This window comes from Haemaphysalis longicornis, unplaced genomic scaffold (assembly GCF_048455015.1).
Source record: "Haemaphysalis longicornis isolate Haplotype H1 unplaced genomic scaffold, Haemaphysalis longicornis Haplotype H1 scaffold_7, whole genome shotgun sequence".
Taxonomy (NCBI): Eukaryota; Metazoa; Arthropoda; class Arachnida; order Ixodida; family Ixodidae; genus Haemaphysalis; species Haemaphysalis longicornis.
The window spans coordinates 41688932-41707315 of record NW_027526422.1 but is presented as its reverse complement, the minus strand read 5'-3'; the positions used below and the strand labels follow the sequence as shown (position 1 = coordinate 41707315).

The 18384-nt window shown below is 46.0% G+C and overlaps 1 protein-coding gene across 2 annotated transcripts; it reads right to left on the bottom strand.

Moving 5' to 3' along the window:
- Positions 1 to 3697: 3697 nt before the first annotated feature.
- LOC144147413 (Na(+)/citrate cotransporter-like) lies at positions 3698 to 15889 on the bottom strand. Of its 2 annotated transcripts, XM_077679541.1 has the most exons (6): positions 15815 to 15889; positions 14574 to 14657; positions 10140 to 10302; positions 8027 to 8194; positions 6341 to 6475; positions 3698 to 4199 (listed from the first exon to the last, which is right to left on the bottom strand). In XM_077679541.1, exons 1-6 carry the CDS (start codon positions 15880 to 15882, stop codon positions 4083 to 4085), a joined length of 735 nt encoding a protein of 244 aa, XP_077535667.1. In that variant the 5' UTR covers positions 15883 to 15889; the 3' UTR covers positions 3698 to 4082. The 2 variants fall into 2 exon arrangements, with proteins under 2 accessions (XP_077535667.1, XP_077535668.1); XM_077679542.1 differs by lacking the exon at positions 6341 to 6475.
- Positions 15890 to 18384: the final 2495 nt, after the last annotated feature.

Sequence of the window (18384 nt, the reverse complement as noted above, 5' to 3'; positions counted from 1 at the left end):
AGCTACCATGTTGTTTGTTTTGGTATTGTGCGGCAGTGGCCGCTGCCGGTTGCGTCAGTGGTTGTCATCTCGCAGCGAATGTGTTCTTCCCGCTCAACCCACAGCGCATGGTTATTCCGGGTGCTTATACAAAAGCTTTTCTTTTTAACATCTACCGCGCATACCGCGAGCGCACAGCTCTTGTGGGAGCATCGATGATGGTAGAGCCGCCGTGTGGGTTGATGGAAGGGCTCTTTGTGATACGGTTTTCTAGGCGGCACTCGCTTTTTTTTTTTTTTTTTTGAAAGATGCAATTTTTGGGGGTCGACCTACATTCGAGTCGACTTACAATCATGTAAATACGGTATACATGGGGTCAATGGTGGTGTGTAATAAAAGGCCTTAATTGAAGCCATCTGTACCTTGATATCAGACTGCTTACATTGCACCCTGAAAAAGTGTCTTCACGCCAATGCATTTGTGTAGTGAAGCCAATTTTAAAGGGCCCAGTGTGTATATTACACACGCACACACATACACACCGCTCTGAAATTTCTGAACATTTTTTCTAGCTTTTATCTCCTATCGGCTGGTAAATGTTTCTTTGAAGTCGTGCTTTTGGGCTCGAGAAACTACGATGGGACATACATGGGTGGAAGCAAGCTTGTGCCTTTCAGAACAGCTCAGGAAGCAGGAATAATGCTGTTCTGGAGCAGCTTTGGAGCAGTAAAAGGGGAGTTTTGGCACAGAAAACAAATTCAAATGGCTTTTATGCAAGATTCAATCAATACTGAGCGACCACTTTTTCAATAAGTTATAAAAATATGCAAGAAAGATGTAGAGATAAGTGAACAAGGGAAAAATAAATGTTCCTGTTATTACGACACCATTACAGCCATAAGAAATAACCGAGAGAACACAAGAGATAGGCAAAATGGTCGCCCTTGCATCGAAGACTGAAGGGTTGCTTTCATTCTACACCTAGCGGGGCTCTAGACAAATATTAAAAAAAGAACTAGCCAGAGCAAAGAAAGAATTAAAGGGACCCTGTAACACTTTTTCAACTTTTTTTTTTTGAAATATTAAATGCTTGCAGAACGCAGTCACCCAACACAACCAGTACTTAGATTAGGGGGTCGCAAAGTACCTCAGCCAAAAATTACCGTTCTATGCCCATCAGATAACTTGTAAACTCGCTCAAAAATTTTTGTCTTTCCCGGTTTTGACCTTCTTCGACGGCTCGATTTACGTCACTAGGGCCATGTAGCAGCTGTTGGCCGGTTTCCCTTCAGTTGCAGCAATGAACGCTTTTCGATAGCAACTTTAAAAAAAGCCACAAAAACAAAGCAGAAATGGAACGCAATCTGGTGCGACGCAGAAATCACGCAGTGCTGCTCCGTGCTGGTGATAACTACAGCTTTCGCAGTGGTTCCAGACGCGAAGGAAAGAGTGAAAGCGCTTATCGAAAATGTTGCAGGGTCCCTTTAAGAGAAAGAAACCACTAGACTATGGAGAAATAAAAACTTCACTTTCACACAAAGAAAATATCCTAACGTAAGTGCTGTACGGCTAGACATACCAACCGAGCTAATTACTTGCAGATATCTCCTAGATTAACAGAATCGCCCGTCTCGTTTGTGCCAGGGCCGCGCCTGTTATCCTGTCCTAAAATGCCGTCGCCATGTTGGGTCATTTGCTCACCGCTGCACAGCGGAACGGAACAGCCAGTCATCCTTGCTAGTTGGCACAGCTCATGCAAAACTACTCATTGGCACTGGAGTATGTCTTCAAAGGATAGGGCTTGCGTTCGGGCTAGTTGGTATTCCATAACGTTCATCTTAAGTGCAGAAAAAAACAGGGACACAGCAGACGAGGACAAGCGCTTCAACGTTCAAATGATAGGTTACGCAGTACCGCCACACAGGAAGCGGCCTCCCACAACAAGATGTGTCAGACCACGTTGAGCACTTTGACCCAAACAGGCGCCATTTGGAAAGGTCGGTGGTCGGCGGCATCGGACCTGCCAAAGGGTATGCTTTTTTTTTTCGTGGCGGCATGTGATCTTTGGAATGGCAAGTGCGCTCGCAATAATATAAAATGAACAAGGTCGACTGAACAATGAAACTATTTTATGCTTTGCTTTTGACAATTAGCAGGAAGATTGCAACGACTGCTGGTGACACAAGCATCACGGCGCATTGCGCTGCTCGGTGAAACTGCATTTAGGGGCAAAATTTGTGTATTGCCCGCACCCCAATCACTCCCAGGTCTCGTGAAACCGCGGCGCCACTTGGAGACCAGGAAATTGTGACGAGTGACTCGGAGTGTTGGTACTCCAGGGAGTCCGCCGGAGCGCGCCACGTACTCAATGATTCCCTACTGCTCCTAGCGAAATGAGACACTGGTATTGAACATCATCTCACAGTTGCCGCACACTTTGTTGCACCTCCATGGGAGCAGTTTTGGTGCAATACTGCCTTTTGGAGCAGGATGGCGCCGGAAAAGCAGATTGGCGCAGCGTGGTGTAAATGGTGCAGCACTACCACCCCTGCCGTGACGAACGTTACAAAAATTTCCGCATGCAGCTTCAGCAAGGCAACCCCCTTTTCTGCATACACCACAGCCGTCGGCACCGCCATACAGCACCGCAACATCCGTGTGACCCATTTGCCTATTTGCCACCAGCCACCTTGCAGCTAGTGCGAGCAACTGACTAATCAGGTCCAGCTGCCTTTCCCTCAATGATTTGCTGCATACAGTGGTGGCCGCTCACAAATGTGATCACAACATTCCAGCTGGGAAGTTGTACAGCTGCGCGGATCAAGCCTCTTTCCATTGTCGTCCAGGTCCGTGAAAAACAGATGGTGGGTCTCAGAGGGTATTACAGATGAGAAACTTGACAATCGGAAATAAGTGGCACTGAGACAAAAGCTTGCTTGAAACATTTCGCTCTGGACTACTGCCACCTTCACTATGCGGTGAATAAAACTTGGCAGAATGGCAGTCGTCTTACCGGCTGATTGCAGTGTGATTTTTTAGTGCGCCGCACTTAAGCATCCACTAATGTGGTTTGGCGGTGTCGCCGGCTTTGTACCCGAGCGAACGAAGGTGCACTGAAGACAGAAGGAAAACTGAGGAGGAAAGTGTGACAAAAGTCTGAGGGGGAGGGCGGTATGCTGTGGAGGCACGACGCTTCCAGGCGGCAACGCGCGCGCTACGAAATAACCCGAGAGAACGAAGACGCAACCGAATATGAGCCCGCAGAAAAGCGGGGGATGAGGGTATGGTGAAAGTGTGTATGCACAGGCCGCGCCACAGAAGCCCAGCATGTGCTGCGATGCTCGGACACGGGTCCTTCCGTGTCCTCATTGCGTGGCTCATCCGAACCACGTGACATTTGCGGGGGAGGCTCAAACACGATTTCCGCACAACATGCTCGGCAGCAGCGAAGCGCTGCGAGACAACGGCGAAGTAGCACGCGCCGCCGTGCGTTTGCTGGTGACCGAGATTGTGACCAAGAAGACTGCAGTTCGCACTGCGCACAAATTTCGCATTAGGGAGCATATTTTTTCCTAAGTATGTTGAGAGGTATACGGCATTAGTTGGAAAGTTGGTTTTGTTGCAAAGCATATTTTGAGCTGATAAACCACATCACGAAAATATCCAAAGAAGAAGCCACATATACCTTTGCTGTAATACAGACCTGGATGGTTCCAATTATGTGTTTATTTGCAAAAATGTAAGAGCTAAAAAAAGCCTATTGTTGGTTCAGCAAATCAGGCACAGCTATCGCACCTGATGCCAATAGTGGTCGATCCACGTGGTATGTGATAAACAGTACAAAATGGGCACTGCTTGGCATGCAGTTCCGGAGATACCTCGAAACTTTTCAAATCATTGTAGACCAATATTATTAAAGAGAGCGAGACATCAACAAAAGCAATAGGGAAGTACATATATACGAATATAAGACACGAACTGAAGCGAAATTCCTTGTAGAATTAGGAGCTAAATTCCCCCCCTACAGTATTTAGCCGTCGACAAAAAACAATATTCGAGAAGTGGAGGAGTCAGTGAAAAATCGGCGAACAGCAGTGGGCCGATCAGGCGTCAGCACCGACTTGCTGGCTGCCCCATCCGTAGATGCTCTTGCCGATGGCATTGACGGTGATCAGGACCATGACAACCAGCACCATCTTCAACACCAGGCCCAGCAGCAGCTGCACATGGCGCGATCAGAAAATAACAGCTCTGCAGGGAAGTAATCGGTAACTATACAAGGAAATAATTGGTAAGCACATAAAATTATCTACACATGCATGCATATATACAAGCACACAGTAGTACGAACAAATGAGGCGTCTTTTTTTTTCGAAATAAGCCAGATCCAGAAACCGAAGCTGAGTCGGATAAAACTGCACTGACAAGAAAAGCTCGGTAACTTTCCCCTAACAAAGGGGTGGCAATAAAATAGTTGAAATAACGCCCTGAAAACGTGTACGCAGATCGTAAGAACTACGTATAGAAAATGAGCCCGATCTTGCGTTCCCGGATCAAAATGAGCCAAATTCATTTGCCAAAATGGGAGTTTGCTTTTTTGGCTTGACTGTTTAGATTGTTTCGTGGGTGTTTCCGGAAACTTTTTTTTTTTTTTGCTTTTCGAAGCTGGCCTATGAATTCAGACTGCCATTTGGAGATCGGCGAAATATCTGACCCCAGATGTCAATGACGAAGTGAATGGAAGAAAAAATGAGCGAAATGAAACAGAGATGTCAAACAATGATTTCATTTCGTCTCACCTGTCCCTACGGAATAACTCTAGCTATATTTATTTTTTTTACTCCCATATTTACCATTTTAGTACTTGACTAAATAGCCGCCACTTACAAGCACTGGCAAATCTGCCCCACCTCCCTCTGACAGTACGAACCACTTCATTAAGGTGAAAAAGAAGACTCATATAGCAGCCTTCTTGTGAAGCGTTTTGGAAGTTCGTGGCAAAGCAATGAAGAGCTTGCTTACTTTATGAGTGCCTTCAGGCGTGCCCAAGAAAATTATCCTAGAGAAATTTCGAAGAGAGCGGCTAATACTGGCAAGAGGAGTGACTTGCTCTCCTGGTATAGTTCTAGGGTTCTTGAAGCCCTGTTGCATATTTTTAGTGCCATTTCCACCAAAACTCAATTGCACCAGGCCTGATAGTCAATTTAATAAAGTTTTCATAAGAATGCCGCATCAACTTGAGTGTTTAAATTCAATATGAGCCAAATCCAAACTTATCATCCCAATATTACTCAAATTCACAGCATAATTTTTAATTACTTGTGGGCATAAATTTCCCCTAGCTGACATGTAAAATATATCGTATAATAGCGTTGACGGCTTTGCATATAGGTATAGTAACAAACTTCCACTTGCTTCTCAAAATCGCATTAGGTGGATCTGGCTCACTTCGGAAAAAAAAAAAAACCCGCCTCAAATGCACACACATGCGCACACCCACACTCGAGCGCACACTGGTTTATGAAATTTGTCTCCTTGCTCAAAATGTTCACAGAGGCACACTGTTCATGTATCCTCTTCACAGTCATGTATGCTGGCAGCTCGAATTTCGTGAGCCACCTGTTTTTTTTGTTTTTGTTTTACAGCAACGCTTTAGTATACCTCTACCCCCCAATGGTTTCATCGCCGTGGGCAAAAAACGCCAAGGCCTAAGACGCCGAGCGCATGCGTCAGGATGATCAGGCATACAGCATAGAGCTCAGTATTCGTTTAAGGAAACCACAAAATAAGCATTGAAACCGCGTTATGGATGGTAAGGCGCCTGTGTCTGTGACCAATTATGAACAGGATGTTCATCTTGTGTATATCGCACTCACACTGCGCTTTTTTTTTAGCATTAGGTTTACTTTTAGAAACATCGTGAAACCGTTTTGCAAATCGTATGCTTGCATGTCTACAAAAAAAAAAAAAAAACTTGGTAGACATCACTTAAATTTCTTTGTGCACTTATAATCTTCAAAACGTGATGTCCTGTGGGAGCTTGAAGAGTCACCTCTTTTAAGGTTATATCAAACTCAGAGTAAGGTTTTAAATTATGTGTTCGCTGTACGAGAGAACGTTTTGAGACACTCGAGACCTTTCCAGCAATTGATGATAAAAGTAATGCGATGGCATGAATAGCTGGACATGAGTAGCTACACAACAGCGATCTCGTGGACTGCGCCATGTTCGGCGCCCAGTCATTACCAGCCCTGTAGTAGGAACAGCAATAGATATACAGAGCCCACATTCTTATAGACTGTGAATAGAGTCAGCCCAAAGGTGTCATGAATTAAAATGGCAATTGTATGCGTACACGTACCAGCCTGCACATTGGTACGCGTCCAAACTCGTGCATGATCACCATGGGTACGGAGACGGGCATGATGACATTGCTCGACGCACCCACGACAACGGGAATGGCGTAGTAGATAGGGAACATGTTCTTCGTCTCGGCCTGCAATGCGCACTTTAGCAGTCAAATAAACTGATGGTGTCATATGCATAAGAAATGAAAAATTTTCCTTATAATTTAGAACTGAGTGCCATCACTGCGTCAAGAATTCAGGCTTCTATGCATGTGCACTGAAAAAGAAAATCACACATCTCCACGAAGTGAATCATGACGAGTGGGCGAAGCACTGAGGATCGTTCTTACAGTAAATCACCCGTGAGAGTGCTTACTGCTGCTAAAGCGATTTCCAATCCAATCCAATACGATTCAGTTTAATCCAATCCAAATCCAACCCAATCCAATGCTCCTCCCGCATGCGCAGCACGGCTCTCCAGGAGCTCTCTCCCTCTCTCTCTAACCATTTGTGAACCTATTGTTCACAGATTTTTAGATTTACACGGTGCTGTGCGTCTCTCTCTCCCTCTCCCCCTCTTTCTTCTCTCTCTCTCTCTCTCTCTCTCTCTCTCTCTCTCTCTCTCTCTCTCTAACCTTTTGTGACCCTTTCATTTTGTTCTTGTTAACCTTTTGTGAACCTTTTGTTCACAGATTTTTCGATTTATACGGTGCTGTGCCATGAGCACGGACGCCAGACAAGCCTAGGCCTTAAGGTACTTCGCCCCTAAAACATGGACGATTTCCTATTCATGTGGCCGTGAGGCGAATCATCCCTTTTAGGCTCTGATTATGCCCCTGAAGTGCCAAGTACCTGGCAGCATGCCGAACAATGAATAAATAGGAAAAACATGCCAAACAATGACTAAATAGGAAAAGTACGCGGCAAGGGCTGTTCATGCAGATGAACACTCCTCCTGCGCGTTGACGTGGCAATGGCATTGACGCCACATGCTGCAATGGCATGGCAGCAACATGTTCCAGTATGCATCCCGCACCCGTCTTTGCTGCTCTCGGACATCATTTAGGGCAGAGGTTAAGTTCATTATTGGTCCATCCATACTGCTGCTACCTACTGCGGCAGACCGTTGGATGCTCCCTTCACTACTGCCATAAAAGATATTGAGCAGAATTTTGTTCTATTTTACCCGTACTCACTGGACCTGACCACGCGACATGCAGTAATGGCAATGCCATGTTGCTTTATGTAAAGCTCCCGCTGCTGCCGGTGTCACGTCGTGCATCTTACTGTTTGGAATGGTGACAGTGAGATAGCGTTATTGTAACTACAGCTCAAATAAACTACTTTGACATCGCTGTGATAGTTTTTCAATCATCCGCTGTGGCCACAAAACTTTTTTTTTGTTCGAGTCTGAAAGAAAAATTTCAACCTGGGCGGGTGTTGAAATGCCCGGCCAACAACCCCAGGCCCATGCACCGAGCGCTAACAATAAATTGTATCTCAGCACCGACTGCAGCTCCAGCTCTATGCGGCCTTAGCTCAATGCAAATTTAGCTATATGGTATTGATTATCTACCAAGTCCCAAGTTCACAAATGCCACGTATGGCATTCATTGGAAGCACTGCCGTGTGTTTATTTGGTCGGCCACCATCGTTCGGCCCAAGGCGCCACCACCGGGTGGGTGGCAGGGTGGACTCACGATGTTCTGCACGATGGGCATCATGAGGACGCTGAGTGTCCGGTTGTTGGTGGCCTCGGCCAGCACGGACGAGATGGTGGCCAGGATGGCTTGCACCTCGACCGGAGACCGGTCTGCCCAGAAACCGGGCGCGAACAGCTTGAAGAGCTCTGGCAGCAAGCTGTAGGCCTGCGTGCAGCCACGTGTGTCGCTGAAATCGCACTCAATTCGACTGGCGCTGAGGGGCGGACATCGCTCAGTTACAGTGAAAACAGTATGCCATATTTTCGCGCGTATAACCCTCCCCTGCATATAATCCGCACCCCCACTTTCAGCCCGCCGGAAAAGAAAAAAAAATCTTCACGTATTGCCCGCACATTTGATACAGGAAAGAGTGCACCGAAGCTACTGCTCGAGCATCACATACTATATATTAGAATGCACTGACTGCAAGGCAAAAGTCACAATTTACTAATAATATTCAGTTAGAGTGCGCTGGTCCTTGTTTTTTCTTCCTTGTCCTTGTATGTTTTGCGCAATCGCTGCCATGGAAGCCTTAGTGTTACTGCGCTGGAGCTTCACGGCACAACGCGCATTGCCGTGAAGCTGCATCTAAGAAAAAACCCTGCGTTTTATCCGCACCGCTACTTTGCCACTGAAATTTTCGCATTTTTGATGTGGGTTATATGCGCGAAGATACGGTAAATTAACACAGTAACCATTCAGCTCCACATGGCAAGATATGTTGCAATATTTGCAGTGGCTTTGTAGTTCGCTGTGACTATCGGCGGTATTTGGCCAGCTATTGCGTGCAAGGCGCGGACGCCCAAATCAGAGGAAGTGTTGCGACAGCGTGATCGCTCCGTCAGTGCACTACAAAAATTAAACTTTGCTCGCGAGAGAGAGCGTGACCAAAGGCAGAACAAATTTAAATGGCTCCGTCGTCAAGATCCCCGTATGTACAGCCAAAGTACTACGGCTTCACACACAAAAAAAAAGATGTTTGCAAAAGTGTTAATACAGTGAAACCTCGATATATCGAACAGCGCGGTGCCCGCGAAATAGTTCGATATAACCAGAATTCAATATATAAAATCACGTAAAAAACGCGTCATAAACTGGTACAAATCAATAACCTAACGAATTGTGCAGTAAATACTCACTTGGTGCTTCAAAGTATTTATTCTTTTGGCTTAACGTACTGCAGCAAGGTAGCCTGGCATGTTATACACGACTTCCTCAACGCAGTCCAAACGTTCCACAAGCGACAGGCCGGTGCCTTCTATAGCGCTGCAGTAGTGGTGCGGTAGGGCCAAAACCGCTGAAGCCTAGGTCGAAGTCGGGAGCGGGGCACTATCAGCGCTTGCGGGTACAACCTCGGCAGCGTCTTCGTTTGTGCGCTCAGTAGTAACCCCCGCCAGGATCTCCACATCCGTCAGCTCCGCCGTCGTTCCGGTGCTGTCGTCACCGCCAACAAAAAGTCATCAATGCACATGCTTCGTGGCTCAGCACCAACAAAGCGCTCCAGCTGGCACCAGGTTTCTTCAAGCTCGCATTCTTCTTTTGCACCGTCCAATTCTGCTTCGGTGCAACCGATGCGCAGCAGTCGGAAACGCCCATCGCGCCACCGCTATCCTCGAGGGTACTGCGGGATAGCTTGCCGCCTGTCAACAGAGCGCGAGCGGTCTGGGCAGTCTGGGGTGGCGGAGTTCGATATACCCATTTCATGTCCGTCCCAGTTCGAAATAAAAAATTAAAAACGCATGTAGTTTCCCGCGTGATATAGAAAGTGTTCGATATAGACAATAATTCGATATACCCGTGTTCGATATATCGAGGTTTGGCTGTATAAGTGAAGCACTGAGTGCCGTGTCACACGGCGTGTTGAAATCAAGATTGATGGAATCCCACCTGGCCGAGAAAACACATCACAACAATTAAAAACAGACTCCGACCAGGAAAGTTTATGAAAGCAAAGACGTTTCGGCTTCTGTATGGGAAGCGAAACGCGTTCGTTTTTATAAATTTTCCTGGTCGGAGTCTGTTTTTAATTGTCAGATGGCAAGACCAGCTGACATTTTTTTTTCTTTACGTGAACATCGTTGAAGTGGGTGGGCGCGTTCCGTTTACCTACCTCGACGAGCCTAGTGGTTGCCTGGACGGCGCCGAACACGAACACCATGCCCCAGGGGATCCGGGACCAGCACTGGCGCAACGTGGTCCTAGTATTGCTGAACGTAGAGCCGGCCGCGTTCACCAACAGCGTGGCCCACGTCAGAACACTCACCAACGTCAGCCTGCGGGTTTTCAGTTGGCTGTTTAGGAACGGTACAGTGCAATGTGGCATCCTGCAATGACCAACTTACAACATTGCAGCTGGAGTTAAAGGGACCCAGAAAAGCTTTGTGAAGGTGGCAATCAAATGCATTCAGGTGGTAGAACACATAACGGGGGATTTTTGAGCCGCGTGTGAGCCCCATACGTTGTAAGGATAATTTGTAAACAATTTTCGAAGATAGCGTTTCTCAGCCGATGAGCGCGACGCCGCAGCGAGCCGATCGCTGCTGACGCAACGGCGAGCCGCCCCCTGATTTACCCAATCGCTGGCAAGGTCGGCCGCCGGCAACGTCACTGCCATTGGCTTCCGGCTGCTCTTCCTCCCTCCTGCGCGATCCCGGGGCAAAGGCGGGTCCGCAGCGATTGACGCGTGCCTAGGCGCAGGGATGTAGCTAGCGCAGAACGGAAGTCGAGCGTCGCGATGTCGCATGGCTAATCCCAGTGTTTCCAGCTGCTTTGAAAGAAGCAGAGAGGGAGAGGGAATCGATCGGCAAGGGGGGAGAGGTGCATTTAATTGCTTCTGGCGCAGCTAATACTGAATGTATATCAATAATTCCAACGGCATTGCATCGCTATATTGGTGCTGCGCCACACTACAGGCCTTTTGTAACTTTTACAAAAGGCTTTTCTGGGCCCCTTTAAGGATGCGAATAGAGGATATGTTGTGCGCTAGAAAATGCTTCGCGGCAAAGCCAGCTTTGTAAAACAATTTCCGCCGATGCGGATGATTCAGATGCTGCTGTGTTTTCTCCAATTTTTTTTAATATCCGCCGTGGTGGCTCGGTGGCAAAGGGTCACGTTTCTGAGCCTAAGGATGCGGGTTTGATCCCGATCCCAGCCGTGGGGACCGCATCTTAGATGGAGGTGAAAAGCGATAATGCCCCTGTGATGAGATTTCGGTGCACGTAAAATATCTCCAGGAGGTCAACATTTATCCGGGGCTCTCCACTATCGTGTGATTTTGGTGAGTGCACACGAGTTTTAAAGCGAAAGCTTTCTTAGTAGGGCTGATGGCGACCTGTCAAAAAAACTAATGCATTTCCCCATAGACTTGCTGGCCGACTGAAAAGCTCTCATAAAAGAATAAAAGAAAAGGTCCTAGGGCCTTCATATTTTGGTATAAGAAAGCTTAAACTGCTTTCGTCAAAATACCTTCCCTGCAACGCATTTGTTTAGAGGTGAAGCCGACTTTCAAGATATCGTTGCAAGTTTCGTCTTTGTAAGCAGGCTTCCCCACATCGCATGTTCTGCAGTGAAGCATGACCATCCACGGAGAGAGTATGGCAACAGAAAAAGGCTGTAACTCTTGTGTTATCGAAGGTACCCCGAAAAAAAATTACATGACAATAACCCGCTAAGATGACTCTACATGCGTGAAACCGGTCTTCTGTTGTGTTAAAATGGTCAGTTGAAAATCGCGAAAAAGGAGCGGTTCTGGATAAGACAATACATGCATCGATCGTGAAGAAGGAGAACAGTAGTATACCTGTATCTCATAAATGACGTATCAGTATACACGTAGATCGTTCGTAGATGCGTTTACTTAGTGCTCGAGAAATCGTCGCTTTCGCGCTTCTCTCAACTTTTCTTAGGAAGGGATTTTAGATTTTTAAAACTCAGCCGCGTTACTTTTATTCACTTCGGTCTGTCGGCCACATTGTGTGCCATTTCTAGCCTACAGAAGACGCCGGATTGTTCGCGCCAAAGAAGCCACTGACGTCCGTGGGACGCCCTCAAATACAGCCGAACATCCAATGCTCAGTTTGGACAGCGACTGTACGTCCACCGTACGTCCATGTCTGGATGTACATTTTCGGACGTACAGAAACGGATGTACAAGTTCGAATGACATCCGCCAGTGGACTTACAAAGTTACTACGAAGCCTCAAATAATGGCTTACATTGAGTATAAAAGCAAAAACGAGAAAGCAACTTTCCTTTTCGATTAAAAGGATCCTGTGTATCAACACCCTGACTTGTATGTTGCAAGTTTCATCAGCATATTTCTAAAACTAAGGCCATTTCTTTTTTACTTTTTTGGAGCATCTCACCGACTCCAACGATGATCTCTTTGGAGAAGGATATATAAAAACTGAGAACCGTTATCGAAACGTGTGAAGCAGGTTCACTGTGTTCATGTATGTTGTCTGCCCGGTAGTGCGTTGGTCTTGTGCGGTGTAGTATTCGTTGTAGGAACGTAATCTTTTCGTTATGTGATTCTGGAAATATTTACCGAACACCCAAAATGCACCCAATTTCTGACGTCCGACTGGACGTAAATCCGGACTTCCCACGGACGCACATAGTACGTCCGTCGGCCCTGAAACGGACGTCCTACGGACGTCCGCTAGAGCCGGAATGGACGTTCGGTGGACGGCCGACAGAGGTCCGGTGGTTGCTTGGACTCCCTGAGTCAACTAATGCTTTCGCATGAATACGCACGTCCATAAAAAAGATGCACTCTGGTCACTGTAGTTGTAGCAGCATTGTGTGAAATATGGTCGGTCACGAGCCATAACGATCTAGTTTCTCGCACAAAAAATGGCGTTGCTTACTGAGTGCCACTAATCTACAGATGAAGATATGCTGGTTAACACAATTTCTGCATTGATAATAGACTGCTCAAACGCCTAATCATCCGTTGGCATACGATTGCGGTGGTTGTCCTCGCTTTAACCATTCTTCTATTAACCAGCTGATATGTAAGGCATCGAGGCAGCTACATCTAGAGAGTCGCATGAAACGCGTGTTTGTGTGCGCAGTCAGAAACCGTTCATTCTTTTGTCCTGTCCTTGCGTTTGTGCTTTGTGCACAGTCCTCGCAGTCATAACCAAACGCGAGGCATGACAAGCCACACAATGGAAGTATATAACAATGCACCAGGCCTTGAGATGTACCCTGTCGTGAAATGTGTCGGACTCTTGGGAAGGCAAATTATGAAAGCTTTCTGAAAGAACACTGCACTGCACTGTGTAGTTGACGTCATGTTATCTGTAGTTTCAATATATTTTACTGTGAAGATAAAAAAAATGCACCAGACATCCTTCAAAGCCACCTCAGAATCTTCAGCAGTGACATAACGCCGGATTGCAATGTGGCTTGATGCTACCTGGCCTTAAAACGTCAATTTTCTCTTTCATGTACAGTGAAATAAGAAGCATTTGCAATCTGCTATACTGGGCCCCACTCATGCGCCAGTCTTGTTGAATTACAAGTTTCCGGCGGTGCATTTGAACGTGCTTTCTCATAGAGAAAAGGGTGTAAAAGGTAGACATCGGGGTTACACATTATACACTTTAACCTATAGTGTAGATTTCTTCTGTGACAATTTTAATTATGTAAATTTGTAATCTGGAGCTCTGCGGTGAAAAAGGCGCACTTTTCCAGCATTGATGTTGCCGCTAATACACCTTTCACGTTTCGAAGCTTTCGAGTTACAAGACGTCAATGCATAACGCAGCTTTATAGGACAACAATTAATTTGTAAGAGCGGCACAAACAGGGGCATTATTTGTGCGTTGGCGAGAGGAAAAAGATTTGCGCTTTTACGCGTCTGATGATATACATAATCACGCACAAAGGATTGCCAATCTCGTGAGGGTCAATCATGCATGCTCAGGAATCAATTGTTCCTTTTAGTGTCCTTTTTGTGGGCTATGCGATTCCATCATATATGAAATATGTACGGACAAATTAAGAAAAAATCTCTGATGCCTGATTAGCATTGATAGCATACTATGCATTATGCGAGCGGAGGGCCCTTGTACGCATGCTGTGTCGTGGGAGGTTGAGACAGGGTTAGCGGACTGACACCGCATATTCCAGCTCTGGTGATCCTAGTGTTTTGTTCAAAAGAAGTTTTAATTAACTAAGCACAAGGCCAATATCGCTTCGGAGCTGTCTCAGTGTTCTCTTAGCGTCACTTATTAAATATCAGTGCACATGTGTTTTTTATATAACAAGCAGGATGACACATGCATGCGCGGCTAAATACTTGACACGACATCAGGAAAAGCATAGTAAGATAATAATTGGGGTGCGCATAATTAATATTCAAAGCGCACGTTCAAGTACATTTACATTTCGCGTAAGTTACACCAAATAACGCGATGCTTAATGCGACGCCAAAGTAAAGATACCGCAAAGGTGAAAGTGAATGGGTGGTGGTGGGGAGGGGGGGGGGGGGGGTTGGACTAGAAATTTACATGTTACTCGCACAATGAATGTTTACCTGATGTCCAGTCCTATGTATCCAGCTGGCACGCAGATTATGAGCACAAAGGCGGCAGTGTGCAAGGTGAAAAAACCTGCGTCCCTGGGGGAGAGAAAAAACAAAAATAAAAAAACAAGGGGAGGGATATCGCCAGGTGAAAATATGTTTTTTATAGCTGGATTATTGAGCCAGAATTTTCTTCTACCTTGAAATATTGTAGCTAGAAATAGGCAGAATTTCCAGCTAGAAATTCAGTTTCTAGTTCATTTCTAGCTGGATTGAGATTTACTTCCAGTTAGCATCTGTCAGTCCAGCTAGAAGAAAACAAACCCGCAAGCTGGAAATAATCGTCTCTACCTAGACTAAGAATTTTTCTAGTTGGAAGCTGTCGATTCCAGCTAGAATCTAATAATCTAGTCAGAAATGAAGCCGAAACTTATGATTTCTTGCTAGAGATGCTGTTTCCATTTTTCACAATAAACAAGCTATATAGCTTGTTTTTTCGATGGTGATAGTGAGGGCTACGAGGCCCCAGCGACATCACTGCAACTTTTTCGGGGAATACCGAAATGACTTAAAAAAAGAATGTGAAGGCTCATTGCAACGAAATATTCGCGCATAAGTATACAGGGTTTGCCTATCATGTGTTCACGAGTCCACAAATTCATGTTCACAAGTTCATGTACATGGGTACTTTCACGTTCATGAATGCCCGAGTAGCTTTCACGTTGGAAAACTTTTCGAGTGGGTTAGCACTGCTGAAAATGAGAGCAAACTCATTCAGTCAAACAAAATTGTCAGGGAGAATGGTACTATCCTAGAAATTTTGCTACAAACACCGCTCTGTGTTTAGTTACTGGCAGTTTTTGAGCATATCTCGTGCCTTTGCCGAGAATATTAGTGACATTAAGTGGCAAGAGCGAAATGTCTTTCTTTTTTTTTCGATGGGCTCCTAATACACTCAGAGTGGCGCACTCCCATCTCAAAAACAGTTGCATTGCTGCGCAGAACACTGATGCACTGATGATAAAACAGTTTCTCCACTACTTGACAACTCCACTCTTTGCAGAAACAACAGGTTGTTATTTATGTAAGAACTACTTCTTTGCATCATCAAACCATATGGTTATGGTGACCCTTTCCAACTCAGCTTCCGTGAAAATAAAGAGCAGCTATAAAAGTTACCAATAAACTCATTTCTTTCTCCGTGAAAATGACTACACATGTGCCGATAAATACAAGAGTTTGCAGGAACTCACGAACGTATCCCAAGTGCTTTCAGCTTGAGGAATGCATTCTGCATGGTGGCAGCGTGCTCGAAGTTCATATTGTCGGGTTCACTGTGGAGGTAATTCAATCAATCAATCAATCAATCAATCAATCAATCAATCAATCAATCAATCAATCAATCAATCAATCAATCAATCAATCAATCAATCAATCAATCAATCAATCAATCAATCAATCAATCAATCAATCAATCAATCAATCAATCACATATGAAGGTATCCTGCTTGTATTCGAAACAAACGAACAGTAATCATGTTTACCGCAACTGTAACTTTCTATCGGAAATCAAACGCGAGCAGCTGGCGTTCGAGGCACATTCATGTCCGATACAGAGATCATACTGCGGATATGGAGCAAAAACTAGAGTTCTCTTAGAACAATGTTGGCAGACTTTCTCACCTGTACCTTTGATTTTTTCACAAGTCTGTGTAAATCGCAGGGCCTTATTCCGTAAGCTGGAGCATTGCAGCTTCTGAAACCTCCCTGTTGACCCCTAACAGGGGCCATGCAGACAAAACACAAGTTTGGTTCATTCGAAAGACTGCCTTGTTAGAATCATACAGATACCACTTTTAACGTAAACTTCGCTCAAATAAGCTATGTAATTAGAGGGAAAAAATGGCCATGCGACCCACTAGCTCATTTCCCGCAACAGAACCTATGATGTCATATGTGCAAGCTCTGCGAGTGGGTAAGGCCGGAAAAAGCAAATGCAAATTAGGCAGGGCTTATAAGCTTGCCGAACGATTTATTTGCGCGTAAATTCAGGGAACATTCTTTTCATAGCAGTAAGAATGGTGGGGTAAACAGTGGAAGTTACGAAAGAACACAGAAGTACCCATGCGTACTGCTATTGGTACTGCGCGCACTATGCTTGTTTTAGCTGCACAGCACTGCGGTGCTTTGGGGTTGTCTCAGACGACACTGGCCGATTGGCGTAAGCGACGGTGTCTTACGTGACCATATTTGTCGAGTGAGCACCACGTTTCACGAAATGAATATTTTTTACCTTAACAAAAACGAGCCAGGTTCAAATAGTCAAAAACAAACCAGATGCAGAAAACGGCTTGCCAAGGTATGGTGGCGGCATCTAGGTTGACTAACGGTAAACAAGGCTTCGCAGCATCTTGAAGACCTGTTCTTGTGATGTCATTTCAGACGTCATAAAACACACGGTTTGGAGGGAGAATCAAAAATTTAACTTAAGTTGATCATTTTCTCAGTGAATAGAGCATCGTTTGCTTCCGGACAAGCGCTGGGGGCACTATAAACACAAAATTTTTCGAATAAAACAAAGGTATTTTGTCTGCATGGCCCCTCTAAAGTATGGAAGATCTGTCCTGCCAAGTGAAAACGACCGGCTATAGCAGGGGTCGACAACCTTTATTGGTGTAGGGCCGAGTTGCATAAATCCGACACGGCGGAGGGCTGGATTACAAATCGGGTGGGGAGGGGGCTGAGGGGGGCTTTGCAGGCAAGAATAAAAAAGTCAGCGAATCGACAATAATCTGACAGTAATTCACAACAGCCTGGCTAAGCGTCAAGATGGACGACGATAACAACTGGAAGCGATCGATTCTTTGTTCTTGTCTCCCATAACCCCTTCTGAGATCAAAACTGGCGTGTCGGCGTTCAGATAGGAAGTGACCGGGGGAGGGGTGGGGCTTCTGACGACATGCTGGGGGCCGCATTATAGTGCCCAGCAGGCTGCATGAGGTCTGCGGGCCGTAGGCTGCCGACCCCTGAGTATTAACGTAACAGCAGAAGTGCCACAGGGAGGTATTTGAGACAGCTTTTCTTTTTTTACACCGAAGATGTCTTTGCCTAGGATCCAGCAGATCGCCTCGTCAACAGACCGTGCGTAGACCAATTTTCATCGCTTGAAAAAAAAAGTTGATAAAAAATAATATGTCCTTTATATTTTGATACGAGACGCTTTTTACTGCCACTGTACAATTTTCAAATACTTCCTTGCAATGCATTGTATTTAGAGGAGAAGGCGACTTTCAAGAGTGGCGTAAGCTTCGTTGTAAGCTGGCTTTGGAGCACAGTGAAGCATGGTGTTAGCCAAGGAACTGGAGCCCTCTATTGGCGAGTGGGGTAGACGTCACGAGAGAATGGCGCTTCAAGGGGGAAGGAGAGATCACGTGAGGTGACGGGACGGGGAGGCCGGAGGAAAAGCGCTCGTCGGAAGCTGAGAAAATGTCTTGACTACACAGGCGATGAGGCCTACGGTACACACACGATGAGGCGAGCCGTAGTGGAGCGCTCCGGATTAACTCTGACCACCTGGAGATCTTTAACTTGCGCCGAAATCTCGATCACACGGGCGTTTTCGCTTTTCGCCTCCATCAGAAAAGCGCCCGCCGCGGCCGGCAATCGGGCCGCGTCCTTGGGCTCAGGGGCACAGCGCCTTAGCCACTGAGCTAGCGCGCCGGGTTGGGCTTCAGATGTCTGCACATGTAATGTGTAATGATCGTAAAAAATCGACCACCCCTTCCTAAAGAAAGTTGAGAGAAGCGCGAATGCTAACAGCGCG

Excerpts from the sequence above, each read along its gene's own strand:
- LOC144147413 (XM_077679541.1), bottom strand. The coding sequence starts at position 15,882 with ATGAACTTCGAGCACGCTGCCACCATGCAGAATGCATTCCTCAAGCTG. Across the intron at positions 10,303-14,573 it reads TACATAGGACTGGACATCAG|GCTGACGTTGGTGAGTGTTC; the intron begins GTAAACATTCAT and ends GAAAACCCGCAG. Across the intron at positions 8,195-10,139 it reads CAACCACTAGGCTCGTCGAG|GCCTACAGCTTGCTGCCAGA; the intron begins GTAGGTAAACGG and ends GGCTGCACGCAG.